A 19,421-nucleotide genomic window follows, 5' to 3' on the forward strand; every position below is an offset into this window, starting at 1 on the left:
CGTAAATGCTTCTGCCATAGCCACATCCTTGGACAGCATATACTGAATGCTGCAGCAAACACTACTCTTAGCTTATTTTATTACTATTTCTATTACTATTTCCTTTCAGCTGGAAACACTTTTTATCTAATGTTTCAACATGACAGTATTAAAAAGTTGCACTTAAGCATTCTGTAAATAAAAAAATGGTGGGTTTTTTGCTAGCCCCCTCTTTTTTCCTCTTTTTTTTTTTTTTTTTTAAACCAGCAGAAGACTATTATCTGGCTGCAAAGCTGCTTTTTTATTTTGCAATTCTGGCAAAAATTTCCCCTTGAAACGACCGGTTGTAGCTACAAAGCGAGATGAAACCCACGCTCAGGCACAGCGAGAGGCAACCACCGCGGGAAGGCGAGCCGGGAGCCAGGGGTGAGCCCAGCAGTGGTGGCAGCTGAGCAGCAGCAGCGGGGCACAGCCCCGGGGGGCTGCTGGCAGGGTCCCCTCAACGGCCACAGCAAGAGATGAACCAGGTCCGGGGTCCATCCCAGGAGCTCCCGAAGGAGCGAGAAGGAGCCAGGGCTGGAGCCAGGCTCAGAGGCGCAGCTGAGGGGTCCGGCCAGGAGAGCAGCCCCGGCAGCACAGGTCAGGGGTCTGCCCAGGAGACAGGCACTCCTCCACCACCGCTCAGGCTTCAGGGCAAACGAAGGACGGGGAGCCCCGGGCGGAGGGTGGGGGTCCCAGGGGAGGCCGGTCAAGGCCATTAAGGCCAGTCTGTAATGCATGTTACATGTCCTTCTTTACTGCAGCTTTCCTACAAGAAAAAAACCAACATTCATTCCAAGGGTTATACCAGTATCGGTGGTATCAAAATAATTTTGTACAAGTCTGACAGTAGAAAGTTTTATCTGATGTTACATTTCTTTTATCTACCTTGAAAACCTTCCAAAAGACTATGTCTTCGTACAAGATATATTCCAACACTGGACAACATTTCTTATCTTGCCATGTATTAAATTATTATTATTTATCCCTTATAAGGGTTTTTGTTAAGCTCTGTGTTGTGGGTGCTGTACAGGTATAACATAGAACACCAGTTTCTACCCCAGCAGACGTTAGTTTCTGCCCACAGTAAGCTTAGCTCAAGGCACTACAATAAATACAAGTAGTAGAAAAAAATGGAAAAGGAAAGACAAAGGAAGTTAGACTGCATGTTAACAAAAGGCAGCAAAATGCATCTGCATCATTTTGGTTTAATTCTTCAGTTGGAAATCACACCTAATTATCAGAAATCCCCTTTGGCTGTTTATCTCAAGTAATATTTCTAGAATACTGTTTCAGCTCAGTGTAAAATTCAACCCACATAATTATTGTTTTATTTCTTTGCCATCAAACATTTTCTAGTAATAAGAATTCCTGGCACTGAATTTAAAACAAAACTGTTTTTCTTAATTGCCCTAGGATCTGACCTAGCATTACCCAACATCCTCTCTGCTTACTGGCTAAGGCAGTGTCTTGTAATAATGGGAAATCCATACAGATCTGCTATTTCTGAAGAGAAGCAGCCAAGGCATGTGAGAGGTACAGCAGATATTCTGCTCTTCTGAGACAAGCTGGGAACACAGCTATCTCTGAGATACTCTCTCTTAAATTCTACAGATCTGTGAATTTGGGGAATGAAATATATATTAGTCACAAAGCTTTAACACATACAGAAATTATTGAATAAAATAAACACTGCAATGTCTAGCTTAAGTATCTGGTCACCACATACCCTTCTGTTAGATACCCTGATTTTGTAAATAGCCTATAGAAAGAGGTAGGAATGTAGATAATGGAATCACACCCCCACCCCACCTCCTGTTAAAAGGAAGTTTTCTAAAGTCAGCCAAAAGGAATCACTTAAAAAAAAGGGGGGGCTGGTCTCTCTTTTGGAGATTTGGTGCCTTTCTTAAACCTGCAGTTGAGTTCACCAATCCCCAGAGACTGAAAACTCAGCCTTACCTGTGGAGGGTTTGTTTTTAAAGACACATTTTGAAGAATTCGGCAGTGAGGACTATATTTAAATACAAATGAAGGCTGCCCTTTAAATTTTATGTATGAACATCAGTTTGATGTCACACCTCCTTCAGAGAGGTGGATGTGCAACCTCAGCACTCTCCACTACTTGAGGAAATTTAAGCCCAGATAACTTTGGATTGTACCTTAAGCACAGAACAAGGGACTAACTGTATAAAAATGGTACTTGCCATCGTTTTTGCTGGAACACAGAAGAATATAAAAGTCACTTGGCCACACAGCACAAATGCAAGAGGGGACATGACAAAGTAGGCAAAAACGCTCTTTTGGGTGAACAAGAGAGTAAACAGAGCTCTGAGCACTGATCCTTATCCAGAGGTGTTTTACATAATTTACCTTCGATGGATGCTCTAATATCAACATTCATCACAGAAACATGTCGGAATCCAGGTCATTGTCCTCTAGTGCATGCCCTAATTACTACTCTACAGGGTGAAGATCTCTCTTGTGCTCTGTCTTCACAGTCCAGTGAACTGGTCCGCTTTCCTTCTCCAAATGCTTTATTTCCACAAAGAGCATGAGCAGAATGACTTGTCGCTCATACCACTATCCACACTTGGCTGAAAGCAGGCTGCAGAAGCACAGATAGGAATTATCCTTTTCTGGGATTGGTACATCTTTTAGACATAGCTTAAAGAGCATCAGCCCTGTAACAACTTACAAGATAATAATAATAATAAATGCCTTGAAATCTTAAATAAAGTAATTCTGACTATTTTTGTCAGGACCCCTGCTCACTTTATGGTCTAGTGTTCCTATATGTGTCGGCCTTATTCACACACATCATCCTTGTGTTAACTGGGTCTGATCTATCCATACCAGCTGTACCTGACTGAAGGGCAGGGAGCTTACTGCACTGCTCCTCGCAGCAGGAGGAAAATCCCAGGAAAAATCAAGGCTTTTGGACCCTTAATCTCTTAGGCTTAGCATAGCTACTTTTGGCAGGAGGAGGATCAAGTACAGTTTAAATCTTGGGACTGGACATCGGTCCCACAAATAAATATAAGCAGGTCAAAGGAGTAGCTCTAGAGTCCAGGCCAGCACAATCACGGATGTCGGATGACATTAAGGAAAGTAGGAATCCCTAAAGTCATCTTGTATCCTCCAAACACTGGTAACCAGAACAAGGGCAAAAGTTACTCAGTTTTAGATTCAAATTACTGCAGACAGTGAACTGTTGAGATGCTTGGGCATGCAATTGGGTCAGAAAACATTCCTCTGTATAAACTTTGGGAATTTCATATGCTTTTCTGAGGGAAAAATACATGTGAACACTTACAAGTCTCCAAAACGGTTCCCTGGTATGAATCAAGCATATTTTTTTTTCTGGTTTGCTTCTGAATACAGTATACATTACAGTATACATACCTATTTTCTGCCTCTCCAAAGGCTGTGCAAGGCAGCCTGGCCCTGGCAGCCTGTGCTAAATGAGAGGCAAACAAGACTCCGAGGTGCATGGCTGGGGACGTAAGCCTTTCGTAAATGAACAAGGGTTGTCTCAAGGGAAGAACATATCGTGGCTGAGTTCTTTCATACCAGCTAATCCTTTCAGAAACCACACTGAAAGTCAAGAAGTGAAACTGAGTTATTATACCTTGGTCTAGATTTTCCCAAAGAAATAACCCCTCTTTATAATCCTTATGCAAACAATAATTCAAGGGGTAGCTGCAAGATACAATAATTGCTTCTAATAGGAGGCTCAGCTGGTTTTCTGAATGTGGGATTTCACATACAAGTTCAGAAATCTGCATCTGAGACACCACGAAGCTTTCAGCAAATTATATTGTTTCCTAGTGTTTCTTTATCCTCTTATTTCCTTCATTCCCTCTTCTTTCTTTACTCTTAGGAAGAGCCATATGTACATGGAGTGTTTAGTTACATGGATTCTTTAGTTTTTCATGAGTCTGTATTGCTCTTCACATATATGCAAAGGACTACAGGTTGATAAAAGGCTGTGAATTCTGAAAGTTTAATTAATTTTTGTGTGAATTCTGATTCAATTAAAGTTTTACTGGAAACATAAAATTTAGTCTTCCCCTTTCACTATACTCTTCATAAGTCTGTCTTCCAACTGGGCAGCTGAAACAATACCTCGTGACTGTAACCTCTACACACTCTTATCTACACTGATATGAAAAAGAAGATTCTGTGCACAGTGGTCAGGACTGTTTAGGGAATAAGGAATGAGCAGAATCAGGAATTGCCCCAAATACTGGTCGAATAGCAAGCTGGTAGGAAATCCAAATGGTAACTTTCTGGTTGCCAAACACAGTGACTAGGAAAATACTGGACGCAGCATCAAATAAAGCACTTTAGCTTACAAATTATTTGTTGCCAAGATTTGTGAAATATCTGAACATTAAATATGTTTGGATAAATTAGGATTACTCTGGTAACAGAAACGGACTAAATTTGTCAGAGAGCTTATTTAACAACAATGCTACTTTGTCAGCAAGTCCTTATCTGTAGGAAAAGCTAATGAATGTGCCTCATGAATTTTTATTTTATTATTCCAATCTCAAAATTCAGTGTTGACTTGAAGTCAACAACTCTGCTCTATTTGTGTAATGAATTTCTATCTTGCATAACAAGACTTTGAATCATATGTATATAACAAATATGTCCAAGTTTAGGTGCATAACTGAAGTCCAGGAAGGAAAACAGAACCATAATGAGGCTCCAGATGTTCAGTAGAGTTAATGAAGAATAAATACATAGACTTGTTTGTGTTTCTTTTATGTTGGTAGATTAAGAAAGAGTTCAGCTTTATTACATACTTCCACTCAGATGTATTTTCTTCTATAAATCATAACAAATTTCAGCCCCTTGAAAGCCTCAATTTTTATTTATGGGTATTTTAGCAGACTACACCTTTAAGAACATGCTGGTTGCAGATATTTAAAACTGCTTTGTTCCTCTAAGATGTCATCTCTTACAAAGCAATCTCCAATTCCCATACCCCATTTAAACCTTCTCTCAGTTTAGTATTTTTCACCCAAGCTTAAAAACTTCTACTCATAACCAGCTGATATTTGACAGACACAACGTGCACTATTCTGATATCTTTTCCTAGACAAAGAAAATTCAGTCTCCACAATAACTCTAAAGATGGCTCATAGTAAATTTTGTCTATTGCTCAGAGATTAAATTCTCTCTTATTTCCAATTAAGAATGGCTATCAGCTGGTAAAATTGCAAAGAAAAATACTAGCAAGTTTGGCAAGGTTGCATCAGCCTCTGGTGAAAGTTAGGTATTCCTTGACTTGTCAGGTTTCACACAGTGAAGCTGAGATACACTTAGTTTCTATTTCCTGCAGTTAAGACTATATACATTTACATTTTGTGACATCTCTGCTTCTCTGTTATCCGACGATCCCAAATGGATCACTGTTACCAATGTACACTAGTATGTCTAACTTATAAGGGTAAGGAGCATAAAAGAGGCCAAATGAGGGCTACAGGAGAAAAAATGTCTCTGTTAGGGAAACACAATACCTTGTGGAGCCAAGACTATAAAATATAGAAACTGTAGTCTTGGTATCCAAGAAAATGGGAAGAGATTGATCAAAATCTCATTCCAGCCTATCCTCCCATAAGTTTGCTGAGCCCTTTTATAGGGTACCTTTCCATGAAGCTACTCAATCTTACGAAACTACTCCTGTCTTCACAATCAAGACATATTAGCGAAGATTTGCAGTGAAATGCATACTGACTTTTAGCTCTGGTTACAGTGATATCCAAGTCTTCTAAATTGGTAGTTACTGTGGATCTCTAGACACTAGCTACCTGCATCTTGATTTTAAGAAGTATAGTTTCCAGCTTTCATCCTCCCATGTCAATCACCAACATGGAGTCTGGAGTATTGCTTAGCCCACAGTCCTCCACTGGAACCACAGGAAGGTGGTCAACTGAAAACATTGCCTGGAGACACTCAAAAACCAGCTTCCTGCTACTTTCCTGAGCTTTTCTTCAAGATAGATTAGACACTGACAGGTGTCAAGTCTGGACTTTTCAGCAGCATAAGCATGGCTGAATGCTAATCCCTGATCAAGAACTATACATTATTTCTATTATCATGAGCATTAAGGAATTACCATTGAAGCTCCTCAAGGAATTTAGATTTTCAAGAGGCTTTTGAAAAGATTCTTTGACAAAGGCTCCTTTAAAAGAGTTCAATGTCAAGGGAGGAAGAAGAAAAGTCCTCTCATGGATTAGTAACTGGTCAAAGAACAATCAATAAAGATTAGGAATAAACGGTAGATTTTTCACAAAGAAGGAATGTACCAGCAGAGTCCCTCAGGTATCTGTGTTTAGACATATGATATTAAACATATTCTTAAATGATGTGGTTAAGAGGTAAATAGTGAGGTAAAAAATCTCCAAATAGTACAAAATGAATTATGAGAGTCAGCACTGGAACTGACAAGTACAAGTTGCAGAATGGTCTTATGATACAGAATATCTGCATGGTAGAGGGGCAAATAAAATTCGTCCTTCATGAATGCAAATTCTTACCTATCATTGTGAAGGGAAACAAAGCATAAGTTGACAAACATAATACTAGATTTCAAATGACCATGAGGAAGATGATCCTGGAAGTAGATCTTATGGAAAGTTCTCTGAAAACATCTTTTCAATGTTCAGAGTGATCAAAACAGAAAATAGAATAGCAAGAACTATTATGAAAACAGTAAAGAATCAAATGGAAATAAGGTACTGCGATTCTACCCGAAAGGAACACAGTAAAATCAGAAAATAAGTATAATTGGGGATTTGGAATGTTTCCACATGGGGAGAAGTTAAATAAACTAAGATTCTTCAGTATGGAAAATAAATAAATATGTGGAAATTGGAGAGAATATGTAGAAACTGTGAAAGGCATTGAGAGGGTGAATAGGGAATAACTATTCACTGTTTCCCATAACACAAAGACAAGGTGGAACAAAATGAAATTACCAGGCAACTGGTTTAGAACAAATAAAAGGAAGTATTTTTCATGTGACACATAATTAAATTGTAGCACTCATTGCTGTAGGATGTTGTGGATGCCAAAAGTATAAATGGGCTCAAAAAGCAATTAAACAAAATTAATGGAAGAATTCATGGAAGGCCTCCATCCTGAAAGTCCCCAAGTCTCAGATTGCTGAAAGTTATAAGGGTATAACCATGGGAAAAGTCATCCTGTGCTTGCCCTGTTTTATTGCCTTTCACGAAGTATCTGCAAGTAGCCATTGTCAGAGACAGAGCACTGAGCTAGACAGACGTTTGTCCCGATCTAGCAAAGTTGTTCGTATACTTTGGCACAAGAATTCAACTGGTTTTTTTCATTGGAAGTAAGAACATCACCCCTATTCTAAAGTGAGCCTACTTTAAAACAAATGTCATGGCTGGACTTTTTATCAGTGGTTGCACAGTGGTTGCAAGCTAATGATGAAATTACTGGTTTGATGCTATCCCAACTCCAGCAATGAGTAGAAGCTCTTGTCATTTGATGGCTGTTTTCTGTGATAGAATTGATGGGGTCAGTCTGTTTCCCAGAGATGAGATGATTGCAACCTAAAGCTGTATTCACAATTAAAACTCCAAACGAAAAGGACCTTGGTTCAACATACTGCAGCCCTCTTCATTAGCAAGGCACATTGACTGGGGTACATCACAACGCTTGCACTGACAACCATTGATTGTGTGCCAGGTCTTAGGATCTGCTTCTGTAAACTCTCACTAATGTAATTGGAGAGTAATCTTCTGAAAATTACTTATTGATACTATCCAGACTTATTCCCTGCACCTACCAGTTTTCAGGACTAGGGCCCCTGCCTAATTTTAAGCAGCCTAGGGAATGAACATTTCAGACCATTTCTCCTTTCAGAATCCATGGAAGAGCTTCAACCTAGACAATAGCAAGTGACAAGGCAGGTGTTAGTGTAGGGAGTACCAATGGAGCCCATGTTAGCAGACTTCATTGCTTTCAGAGATGAGGCTGAACTGAAGTTTTGCCTATTCATTTAATACATGTTTTCCTAATGGATAAGGAGGCATTGTGCTGTTGAATAGCCAAGGGAAGGTGACAGGGTAGGCAGGAAAAGGAAAAAACAGAAGCAGAGATCCTTTCACATCTCTATTACTAATGCTTTAGTTTATACGATGCCCCCTGAACATAGTGGAGGATTTAGAAACCATTGAAAACTAATAATTAGTTCAGAAAAGACAATACTACTGAGTTTTCATGCTGATAATAAACCATTTCCTTTATTTTTTTTAAGCTGTGTAGCTCTTTTTCATTTTTCTGCATGTTTTGCATAGGAGCGTACTTCCTCCTTGACTACTATGAGGAATTTAAATACTATAATCACTATTTTGTGGAATATACTTCTTTTTCATCAGTGCTGTTAAATACTGTTGCTTGGAAGCCAGGCAGATTACTGGACATGTGGACTCTGAGGCATATCATGCTCTGTAGAAACAATCACTGGCAGTTCAGATAGCACAGATGATAAACCAGATACAGACAAGCAATGGATTTTAGATCCCTGCCAAGGAAAGATGTTGATCAAGTTCAAACACTGACAAATCCATAACTACGAGGTTCCATGAGAATAGAATAAGCACACCTGTTCTCCAATAGTTTAATAGGGTTTAGTTGCTCAATGTATTGGGAATAGACAACCTCTTGATAGCTGCAAAATTCTGGATGGTCTGAGACATGATTACATGCTTTCTGCCAGTTTGCTTTAGTCAGATTACAGCACAGCGACAACAATGTCTGAATTACAAAATTCAGGTACCAGATAGCTGTAAATTTGCCAACAATGTCAAATCTTTACTTACTGCTGAAAGGAGCCTATGAAAGCTGAAGTGCAGATGAATAGGCAGCAGTGGGAGGATGGCAGGAACTGCTTGCGCAGACATGGCACTGGGGTTATGTTTCACGGTGATCAGCATCTGAAAGACATCAGCAAGCAGCTAATTTTCTGTAAATTACTGTCTTTACCAGTTCAGCAGGGCAAATTCTAACCTAATGATATTTAAATTCAATGCACCTGCTACACAATCAGACAGACCATAAATTAATTCTTTTTAAATTACACCTTTCTCACTAGAAAAGAAAACAAATAAATGAGAGAAAATAATGTTTTAATTTGCTTTTTCAAAGCTAAATTCATCGTCTGTAGTGTTTACACGTTGATGGATTGCTGAGGTGTAGACTCACTCAAATGCCACCTAACAATACTGCACCCAAACTAAAAAGGACTGATGTAGCTGGAATCTTGTAAGAGGTTTTCACTCCAGCTGTCCTTTTCTGCCCTCTTATAACTGCTAACTTAGCACTAAGTGGCAAAACCGGCATATCCCTACAGATTTTGATCATATTTGCTTAATTCACTTCTTTTTCCAGTTTTGGTTTCACTTGTGATTTAGAATTGAAGCGCATCTGTGAAAGCGATCAATTCTGTTCTGCAAATTTTTGGGAGGCTGATACAGCTATGAAATAGAAAATAATTTGTGTATATCCTATTTCTCATTCTCTAAGGGTATGAACACTTTGCTTTTTATCATGCTCCTGCCTTCAACCTTCCCCATTCTTCTGAAACAAGCTGGTTTGTCAGTCTAGTATTTCAGTCCTGCTGTGTCTGCTATGCCTTCAGAGGCACTTAAATAAACTGTTTAATCCTTTAAATACCATGGAAGTGTTTCTGCTTGGCTTTTTGCTACACATTATTGTCTTTGCTGTGTGACGCTTATTCAAACTCTTTGCAACAATGTTTCTTTCCCAACCCCTAAGAAAAAGGGTAAAGCAACCACTTTTCCTCCCATTTTTTCCCTATTAGGGTATTAGCACTGAGGTGTTTGCAATCACCATCTGTTGGCAACACGTCGTGTTAGAACTTATGAGACATGAAACACCTCACTGCCAAGGCAGGTCTACACTATACATTTTGATAAAGTGCTAATAAATGCTTTTTGATAAATGTAACCATACATTCTGAGTAGCTGGTAAATACAGTGAGCTATAGCTGCATGTTGGTGTCTTTCAGAGGCTGATACCTCATCCAGAACACCTTCCTCCTAAACAAGTTCTTTGCCTAGGCACAACCCGATCAGACAAACCACAGCAGTTCCCTGGTAGTATCATACGCGGAATAGCACAAACACTGAGATACAGGGCTGCTCCAATGGAAGCGTATACTTCTGCTGATGCCTTTTACCTGCGTCCCCTGTGAGACACTAAAGCCATATTCAGAATAGTCATCCAGTGCTCTCGGGCTTGATGCCCTGAGTGCAGGGGAGGATTAAATGAAGGTTTGAAGCTGTTACTGACTTCAGCTGTTTGCCTTACCTCTTCTCTGAAGGACCACCATGGACACCTGAGGGACTTCAAGAAAGGAAGGGCATTTTAAGGGTTTGCAGGAAACCCTATCAGATCTTCCAAATTATGAGAAGATGGCTTCATCATTTGTGGGGATAAAGACCTTGTTTCTGGACCCGTTAATGGCTTTTCTGAATAGCACACAAGCATCTCCTAATGTGTAAGGCTATTTGTTACAGCAGAAACCAAGGAAAATTAGCCTCAGTGTCCACCGGGGTCTCTACAGCTAGCCCAGGTGAGCAGTACTCTATGACTATGTATGTGTATCTGAATGCATATGCTTTAGCTTATTTTTTCCATTGTATGGGCATACAACTGGGCCCTGGGTGCTCTGCGAACAGGGACATCTTACAGGTTGGGCTTACACCCATTTTGACTCTAGAGAGAGAGTTATGAAGCAATAGCTTTGAAGTCCAGCTCAGAATCCTGCTCCAGGCTCCATCTCATCTCTGGAGCCATGGCCTGTCTGTGCAAAGCCCACATACACCCCATATATCAATTGTCCCTGTCACGTTACGGCCACTGACCGACTTCACAGACTGAACACAGTCTTTCCTTCACATGCAGGCACCGAGCTCTTTCCTATGACTCTTCACTCTCTTCCACTTGACCTATCCTATCACCTCTGGAAGTTTCTCTCCCCAAGCAGAATCAGTTAATCTCCAGGGAAGGAATAATAATCCCCTCCTTGCAGAAGGATATCCAGCAGACACAAACATACTGCTAATCGTCTCATGGCATGCACCCTTAGCAAAACTTTGCTTTTCCAGTGACCCACAGATGATAATATTTCTTGCCTGGGTGCTTGTCTTTCCTTGCAGTACCACCTTTTGCAACATTACTAGACATATGCACCCAGTCTTCTCCTGGCTTGAGCAAATAAGTGTTTTCATGTACTTGCCTGAAATGGACCGGTTGCCCCCCCTTGCTGTGCTAGGGTTGACCACGGTCTTAGGTATTCCAGAATATCAAGGAGGAAGACACTCCTGAGCTCACAGCAGAGCACAGCAGGCAATGAAACCAATTCTCCAAGACCTAAGACAGCCTTAAGTAAAGAATTGCTAATAGCCACTTATTCTTCCTTAGCATGCGATACACGGGAATGTCACTGTCCCCATTTGAAACTTCTGCATCTGTTCACAATCCTTATAGCACAACTATCTGCTAACATTCATTTTTCTCTTTAGAAACTCAGAAATTGAGTGGAATGAGGACGGGACCAACAAAGGTGGTGATGAGGTTAGCAGGTCCTAGCCAGCCAGTCCGTCTGGAGTGCACAATTTCCGCACTGTAAGTGTCCCACTGAGCTCAGCAGTGATTCAGTGGCTGGACACACATCAGTACTCATACGCTTGAAGCAGAAACATCATCACCTGCAGAAGTCCTTCCAGCGTGGTGTTCATGGTCACGCTCCAGCCCAGGTGGGAAGTTAGATAGAAGCAGTGGCTATGTCTGGCAGAGTTGGCTTCCAGTGCAGCTGCCTCCTGGGGCAGCAGCTGAGCTCTGAAGCAAAAAGCAGACAGAAAAATGCTGGATATGGCAGATTTGTGGAAAATAAAGAGAAGGTTAGACACAAAACAACCCAAAAGATCACATAAAATACACAAGAAATACTGGCACAAAAGCACAGTATACGATTTTTCCAATGTAGGCAGTGAGCATTCATGACCTGACCTTGCAAGTACATGTTGAATTTTCCTTAATCTGCTCTACCAGATAGAGTGGTTCTGTACAGATATGGCATAACTACTTTTATCATTAGACTTAATAACTATGTCTAAAATCAAATAAACTCTATGTTCTCAAACCTGCAAGTTTTATAAATTCATATTAAAATTTCACCAGATACAAAATAGACTGTCTCATTTTAATAGAACAACCAAGATTAATTTTTGTTGAGACTTATATTTATTGAAAAAATAACGTGAACAAGAGCTTTTGCTTTTGCTTTTATATCTCTTTTAAAACACCAACTTGACAGCTTTTTCACTAACAGACTGTATGTACATATATATACATATATACGTACACACACACTACTATAGATATATATATGCTAACCTCCTGACGTTATGGGAATTTCAGCATCCTATGATCGTGACTTATACACGATACTAACAAAACAATAGGAAACAGCCATGGAAAGGATCTCAGAAGGTTATTTAGTCTTCTTTCTCTCTCCTGCAGTGCAGGATCAGTTTTGTCACACAGTGAAGTTTGTCTATTCTGTCCTTAAAAGCTTTCAGCGATGGATATGCCTTGATCCCCATTAAAAAAAAAAAAAAAGAAAAAAGAAAAAGTTTCAGTACTAAGGTTGGAATTAAAACATTAAATTTAAAAATCCTCAAGACAGAGTACAGTCTTTTCCTCCCCTTTTGTTTATGTTTTGTTATAATAAAGTTCAGTACATTGGTTTTTGCCTGATTTGAGGACTTGAGACACTGCACATTTCTTATCAAAAGCAATAGCACGTAATAAAAAAAGGACTTGGGTGGTATTGATTACAATGACATAGAATTCCACTAGCCTAAATCCTAGTAGAAAGAAAAAGTCAGAAAGGCTCTCATTTACCTAATGAAAAGTACATTTACTATAATTTTTGAGATTTTTCAGATCTCTGTTTACTAGATTCTTTCTATTAACTGTAAAAGCTATCCCAAAGTCCATTCCAGCTGACTGAGGCTAAGCTGGTGGTAAGAGACAGGCAAGTTAATAAATTCAACTTATTCTGCAATTAAAATTGCTTGGCTATATAGGTGCAGTGAAAGAAAGCTTAACTTTCTTTATCTTCATGATTGGTCCAAGAGTAGAGAGTTGTAACAGAAATACTAAGATTGGTATGGGCTGAATTACATACAGACAAGTTTGTGTGCAAAAGCACCAGAAGGATTCACGGGTACCGGTGGATGAAAATTTGGACATGACCTGGCAATGTGCACTCGCAGCCCAGAAAGCCGACCCTATCGTGGGCTGCATCAAAGGAAGCGTGGCCAGCAGGTCGAGGGAGGGGATTCTGCCCCTCTGCTCCGCTCTGCTGAGACCCCACCTGCAGTTCTGCCTCCAGCTCTGGGGTCCTCAGCACAGGAAAGACATGGACCTGTTGGATTGGGTGCAGAGGAGGGACATGAAGACGATCAGAGGGCTGGAGCACCTCTCCTGTGAAGACAGGCTGAGAGAGTTGGGGTTGTTCAGCCTGGAGAAGAGAAGGCTCCAGGGAGACCTTAGAGCAGCATTTCGATACTTAAAGGGGGCTTATAAGAAAGATAGGGACAGGCTTTTAGTAGGGCCTGCAACAGGACAAGGGACAATGGTTTGAAACTAGAAGAGGGCAGATATAGAGTAGATGCAAGGAAGACATTTTTTACAGTGAGGGTGGTGAAACCCTGGCCCAGGTTGCCCAGCGAGGTGGTCGATGCCCCATCCCTGGAAACATTCCAGGTCAGGCTGGACGGGGCTCTGAGCAACCTGATCGAGTTGCAGATGTCCCTGCTCATGGCAGGGGATTGGACTAGATGACCTTTAAAGATCCCTTCCGACCAAAACCATTCTGATTCTATTATTCTATAAGAAATAATAGAGCAAGAGCTAAAAGAAGGGCCTGTGTTGATGGCAAAGGACAAAACTGACAGTAATCAAACTGGCAAAGATTGAGGAATGTGGTTTTGTCAAGGTCAGACAGCGCATGGTCTCATAACAGGAGGATGGCAATAAAGATACACCATATTGTATGTATCATTCTTGTTCCTCTTATCCTAACAGGAAAGTAGATTGTAACCTTAAAAGATACCTGAAATGAGGAAACAAATACAACAGCCAACACACTGTCTAAAACTCATGGAAAGTGAAATTAAATTCTGAAACAGAAGAATCAGCCTAAGCTAATGACTGATTTCTAAATGGTGTTGAAGAGCAGTCCAAAACCCCATTTGTTATCAGCAGTAAAGACGAAGCCAAGAGATATAGTGAGGAATCAAAAAACAATATCCTTTTTCATCCACAAAACACACAGACAATCCTTGCCAGACCACCTGGACATACACATCTCTGTGCTTGGGAGTATGTGGGTATGAGTGAGTGAAAACTTAGGGCTGACTGAAAGAATTTTTTTAAAAATAGTTTTCTGTAAGTTCTCATATGGAGTTTTTTCACATAAATTTTCCACAAAGCTGAGGAGAAAAGGGATGTTCATGCTGAATTTTTTGTAAATGGTCCCCAAAGAGAGACCAGTTAAAATAAAATGTATAATCAATTGAGCAAAGAACTTCTTTAACAAATTTGTTTCTTCTGTGAGTGCCTTGACTATGAGGCAATAGAATCATAGTGCTGACTAAATTCTTTATTGATAAGAGAATCATCATCATTATCTCTTCCGTTAGTTATGTTTTAGAAAGTAGAGCTAGAGCTCTGATTGAATTTGAAGGATCTCAAATCTTTATGTGGAGTTAGGCATATCTGGAAGAAGGTTTTCAGACTGGATCCCTTTGAAAACTTAACAGCTGGTTTGGGTAGTTTTTTGATCCTACTACAGCAAAGGTGGAAGCCAAGCACTGAGCTGCTTAAACTGGGACAGTGTAGCAACAAAAACTCTGAGCACCAAGGAAACAGTCAGGATGACTTGCTGAAATGAAGCATTTACAGCTGCCACATGAAGGTTTTTGATGTATGACTGCACTGAGTATGAGATTAAGACACCTAAATTTAAGTGGTTTAGGTATCTAAGCTGTGAAACTGTTTTATTTGCTAGTAAGGTCATAGCCTTAAGCCTGCTCTAAGGTGAACTGAACTGCTCTTTTAGACTCCAACTGTGTTGATTAGGTTTCCATCGACTATAATGGGGTTGTAAGCATGTCTGTATGCATCTAAATATAAAAATCTAAATTTAAGGGTCTTAATGTCTAGACAAGTATCACTGTCATGCATATGTCTTGCTCTAGATGCCATTGTTCTCTCTTTGCATGTGCCTATAAATCACATTTCTGCAACAGTTTGTTTAGGAATGCCCCTCTATTTTTCATGATTGACAACATTTTTACTGTGACCAATTTGTAACTTTCTCACTTTGTTCAAATAACAGCATTGAAGATTGTTAATTCATGCTTTAATGATTTATTGCTTGAATTAAAGTTTAATTTTGTGTAGTAGAACTGTTTCACACAGTTAAAAATTGGCATATTCATAACTGCTGTAGTTGTTCGGTGGTATCTATGCTTAGCATAACAGGGTACCATACTCTGGGTTAATGTTTCCGGAAAGTTTAACAATGGACAGACTACGTGACATGAAATTCAGTATACGTGGAGCAATTATTTACTGTTTAGCTCCCCCAGATTTTCCGTTATTCACAGATAACATGCCATGGAAGAATGTTCAGATATTTCTATTGTAATGGATCAGGTTGCATTTTTCTTTTTATAGTGAGAGTAAACTCTTGTTCTTGGAAGTCCTGACAACAATGATATCTGAAATCTCGTTTAGTCACATAGCAACGTTCATATCTAACGATAAAGTAAATTTCCCCTGCATTTGGCTGCCAATAGTTTCAGTGCTGAATAAAATACTCCTAGTTTCCAAAGAATGAGATAAAATCTGCCCTTTTTTTTATGTGATTCTTGCTTGTAAGCTCACTATGACTGTACAGTTATTAGAGTACAAGTAGAAATCAAGACTTTGGGGTTTTATTAACAGTTCTTTGATGACTGTTCAGCCCTGTGCAGTCCCTTAACTTTCATTTCTGTTTTGCTTTGTGTATGGTATTCATGGTATAGTCCAGAATCTCATATAATTCAGCATGAAAACAAATTTTAACAAGTGCTGTAGATGTCACAATGTTGCTTTTAAAATCTATTTTACTCATCTTAAATATCACTAAGGTGTTGAGTTTTGAAGAAAGTTCTGATTATTCTTCCTGCTGTTACACACAAACACCCTTGGAAACTTCATGTTGATTGTGTTTATGTTTGCCCTGATTTGGGTCGCTTTACAGAGCTCCAGGAAGAAGCATCTGCTTTGCTCCCTCCCAGTGGTTACGTGCAAAGCCAGGGAGAGAATGCTGGGCAGGCAGTCCCACGGGAACACCTCCTCCCAAATGGGCACCCCTTCTCCATCCCCTCAACTGGAGCTGGAACCTGTGCAGTTTTACAGAGGGCTTAGCATCCTTCCTCCCCCACACCTTTGGCAGAGCGGAACACGAACGGGGCTCTGAGCAACCTGGTCTAGTGGAAGGTGTCCCTGCCCATGGCAGGGGTTTGGACTAGATGACCTTTATGGTCCCTTCCAACCCAAACCATTCTGTGATTCTATGCCTTCTTTGTTGATTATAGCACTGTGGTGGATACTCCTGCATGTTTTTAGTAACTTTTTATTTCTTTTGATTTACATCCAAAAGGCATATGTCTAAGTGCAAGGGAAATGAGCTCTAGCAGTGGCACGGATAGCCTTCCACTAGTCCACACATATCCTGGCCATGGTGTAGTGCACAGACAAATTTTAAAGTCCCATCATTAATTGTTCATGCCTGTCAGGAGAGGTATGATGTAAAAAACATCTATGGAAAATGTAAGATGAGTGGCAGAACATGAAACTCTTCTTTCTTGCTTGCAGTAGCAGATTGGGGATATCCTGTTGCCATTTAATTCTGCCAAAAATGCCAAAAGTCGCCATGTAAAATATCCTCAGGATAGGTTGTCATTAGCCTAAATGCTGAAGTGATTCTTTCTCTGTTTTGATACATCAGTATCTGTTAATGTTTAAAACCTGCCTACTGTGATTTTTGAAATACATGATTTTTTTAAAAGTTGTAGATTTTATCCTCTGCTTACATAAATCAACTTTAGCGGCTTGTTCCATTTTGCCCAATACTGCAGCTGAAAGTCTTACTTTTCAAAGTTGTTGCAACATATAAAATATACTGAAACAGAAATATAAGTCTGACTCTCCTATATCCCAGTTTAAAACTACTCCGTTGTGTTTTCTCTCTGTACCAGTGAGTAATTATGTTATAAAAATGAAACTGTGTCAGTGTGTTTTTTTTTCTCCCCCATATTCTGTTGATTAAGGTGTTCTCACATAAAAGGGGAAGACTGCTCCAAATCCCGATACATTAAAATGAAAATTTGAATATACTTTTTTTCTTCTCACGAGTGCCCCAGCTATCTCTTTTTTGGAGAGAATGTGTATATCCTCTACCACACAGACTGTAAAAGTCTTTATTGTTCATCAGAAAAGGTACGAGAGCATCCTCTAAATTGGTCCCCTAAGAGAAGACAGCTGGGAAGATGTCTGGTCTGGCAATCCTGTCAGGAGATAGTTTTCAGTGTAGGTCCCCAAGGAATGCAGTGAAATCCAGCGTAAGGTTGCAGAAGCACCTCAGTGGCAGAAATTCACACAGTACCTGAATTGCAGGAGTACGTGTCTGCAAAGTTGAGGAAGTTGGCACTACCTGAGTGAAAGACTTTTGCATTAAGCATCTTTTGGTATGAGACCCCTGTCTCAGATGATGGAGAGAACTGTTATCTCCGCATTTTGTGGTGATTGTGGGGAAATAAATGCCTTAAAAATTGCAAGGCTCTGAGACCAACAGATAAACAGTCTTTCATGGAGCTTTCTAGGATAACACACTGTGTTCAGGACCTATGAGAAAATGCTTAGTCTAAACAGATGGACAGTGCAAAATACTGGGGTGGAAAATTCACAGATGGCATAGAAATATTCTGAGGAACAAAGCCAACATTTTCAAGTATAAATCCTCAGACGCCTTGCACACAGTGAAAGAAGCATCTTGTCTGAAAGAAGCTGTTCAGAAGTGTTGGCTCCACCAACACAGACTGCCCCTGGTTATTTATTTCGGGTTTAATTCTAGTTTTAGGACTTAAGTGAGCATTCAAGCTTGAAAATGTTCGTCTGTTGCTCACTATAATGCTCCAAACCAGGAGTAAGGTAGGTCAAGCAAGTCATGCCATGAAACATTCACACATCGTAGCTGCTCATGGAGCCAGACTCCCAGGTATCACAATCAATTTTAATTATCTAAGGAGGCATTAGAGCATCAAGCATTTGTTACACATGGGCATCAGCTGATCACTTTGGCCAAAAATTTGTCCCAGGAAAACAGCAAACATGAGAGTCTGTGTGAAAATAACCAAAAGACATTACAGCCAGATTCCCCTTCTCTTCCTTTTTCCTCTTTTTTCCCTCTCTTTAGTTTATATTTTCCATTTGGCAAGAAAAAAATTCCATTTTTTTCTCTCATTTAACCTCCTTTCAGAAATTGTATTCCCAAGCAGGCTTCCTATTTCCCTAATCCTCACTCAGTAACTGCTACAGTGGTGTAAATCAGGCTTTGGAATCAGCGTACTGAAATCCTCCTGTGATTGACAAGTCAATGGATCAAGTGTATTCAGATTTCTGAAGGCGGTATTTCCTATCTCTGACTGACAGAATGAGTTCAGGATGGATGATTTCAACGTCCTCTAATTTTTTTTTTCTTGTAACCCAGCCCAGATCTTTTTTTTTTTTTACTTGGCACCTTATAAGATTAAAATTTCTCATTTCTCTTCCTTTCCTCTTCCTGTCCTCTTTCCCCAGTGCTGTCTTTCCAACCTTATCTCTTAGCTCTCTTCTTTTTTCTCTTTTATAAGAAGAAGATCAAATTAACTTACACTATTTCTTCACTGGTTTTATTTATGTTTAAGAAATAAAGCTCTCTGATGGTACAAGGAAGGACTTTTTCAGTTGAATACAGTCACACATTTTTAGAAATTGATGACAAAGAATGATACAGTATTTAACTATCTTAATTTATGTAGTTCATAAAACAATGTTATGCACTTCAGAATGTGTATCAAAACGTGGTTATATGTACACTCTACCTATACATATACATGTTTGGAAGGATGGGCAGGTGTAGACATGTGTGTGGATGTATATTATTATTTCAAAAACAAGACTAGAAATGTAAACTGGAAATCTGTCGCAGAAACACATAAAGCCCCCAAATGATTGAA

The 19,421-nt window shown here is 39.7% G+C and overlaps 1 protein-coding gene across 1 annotated transcript in view; it reads right to left on the reverse strand.

The window, feature by feature from the left end:
• LGSN (lengsin, lens protein with glutamine synthetase domain) overlaps window positions 1–19,421 on the reverse strand; it is a 102,246-nt gene that overhangs the window by 52,452 nt on the left and 30,373 nt on the right. Inside the window, exons 2-3 of the mRNA XM_049818229.1 lie at window positions 11,793–11,922; window positions 8,880–8,993 (exon numbers count right to left, since the gene is read on the reverse strand). Coding sequence (XP_049674186.1) covers window positions 8,880–8,993; window positions 11,793–11,822 — 144 coding nt within the window. The 5' untranslated portion in view covers window positions 11,823–11,922. The remainder of the gene's footprint in view (window positions 1–8,879; window positions 8,994–11,792; window positions 11,923–19,421) is intronic.

This window comes from Accipiter gentilis, chromosome 15 (genome assembly GCF_929443795.1).
Source record: "Accipiter gentilis chromosome 15, bAccGen1.1, whole genome shotgun sequence".
Lineage (NCBI taxonomy): Eukaryota > Metazoa > Chordata > Aves > Accipitriformes > Accipitridae > Astur > Astur gentilis.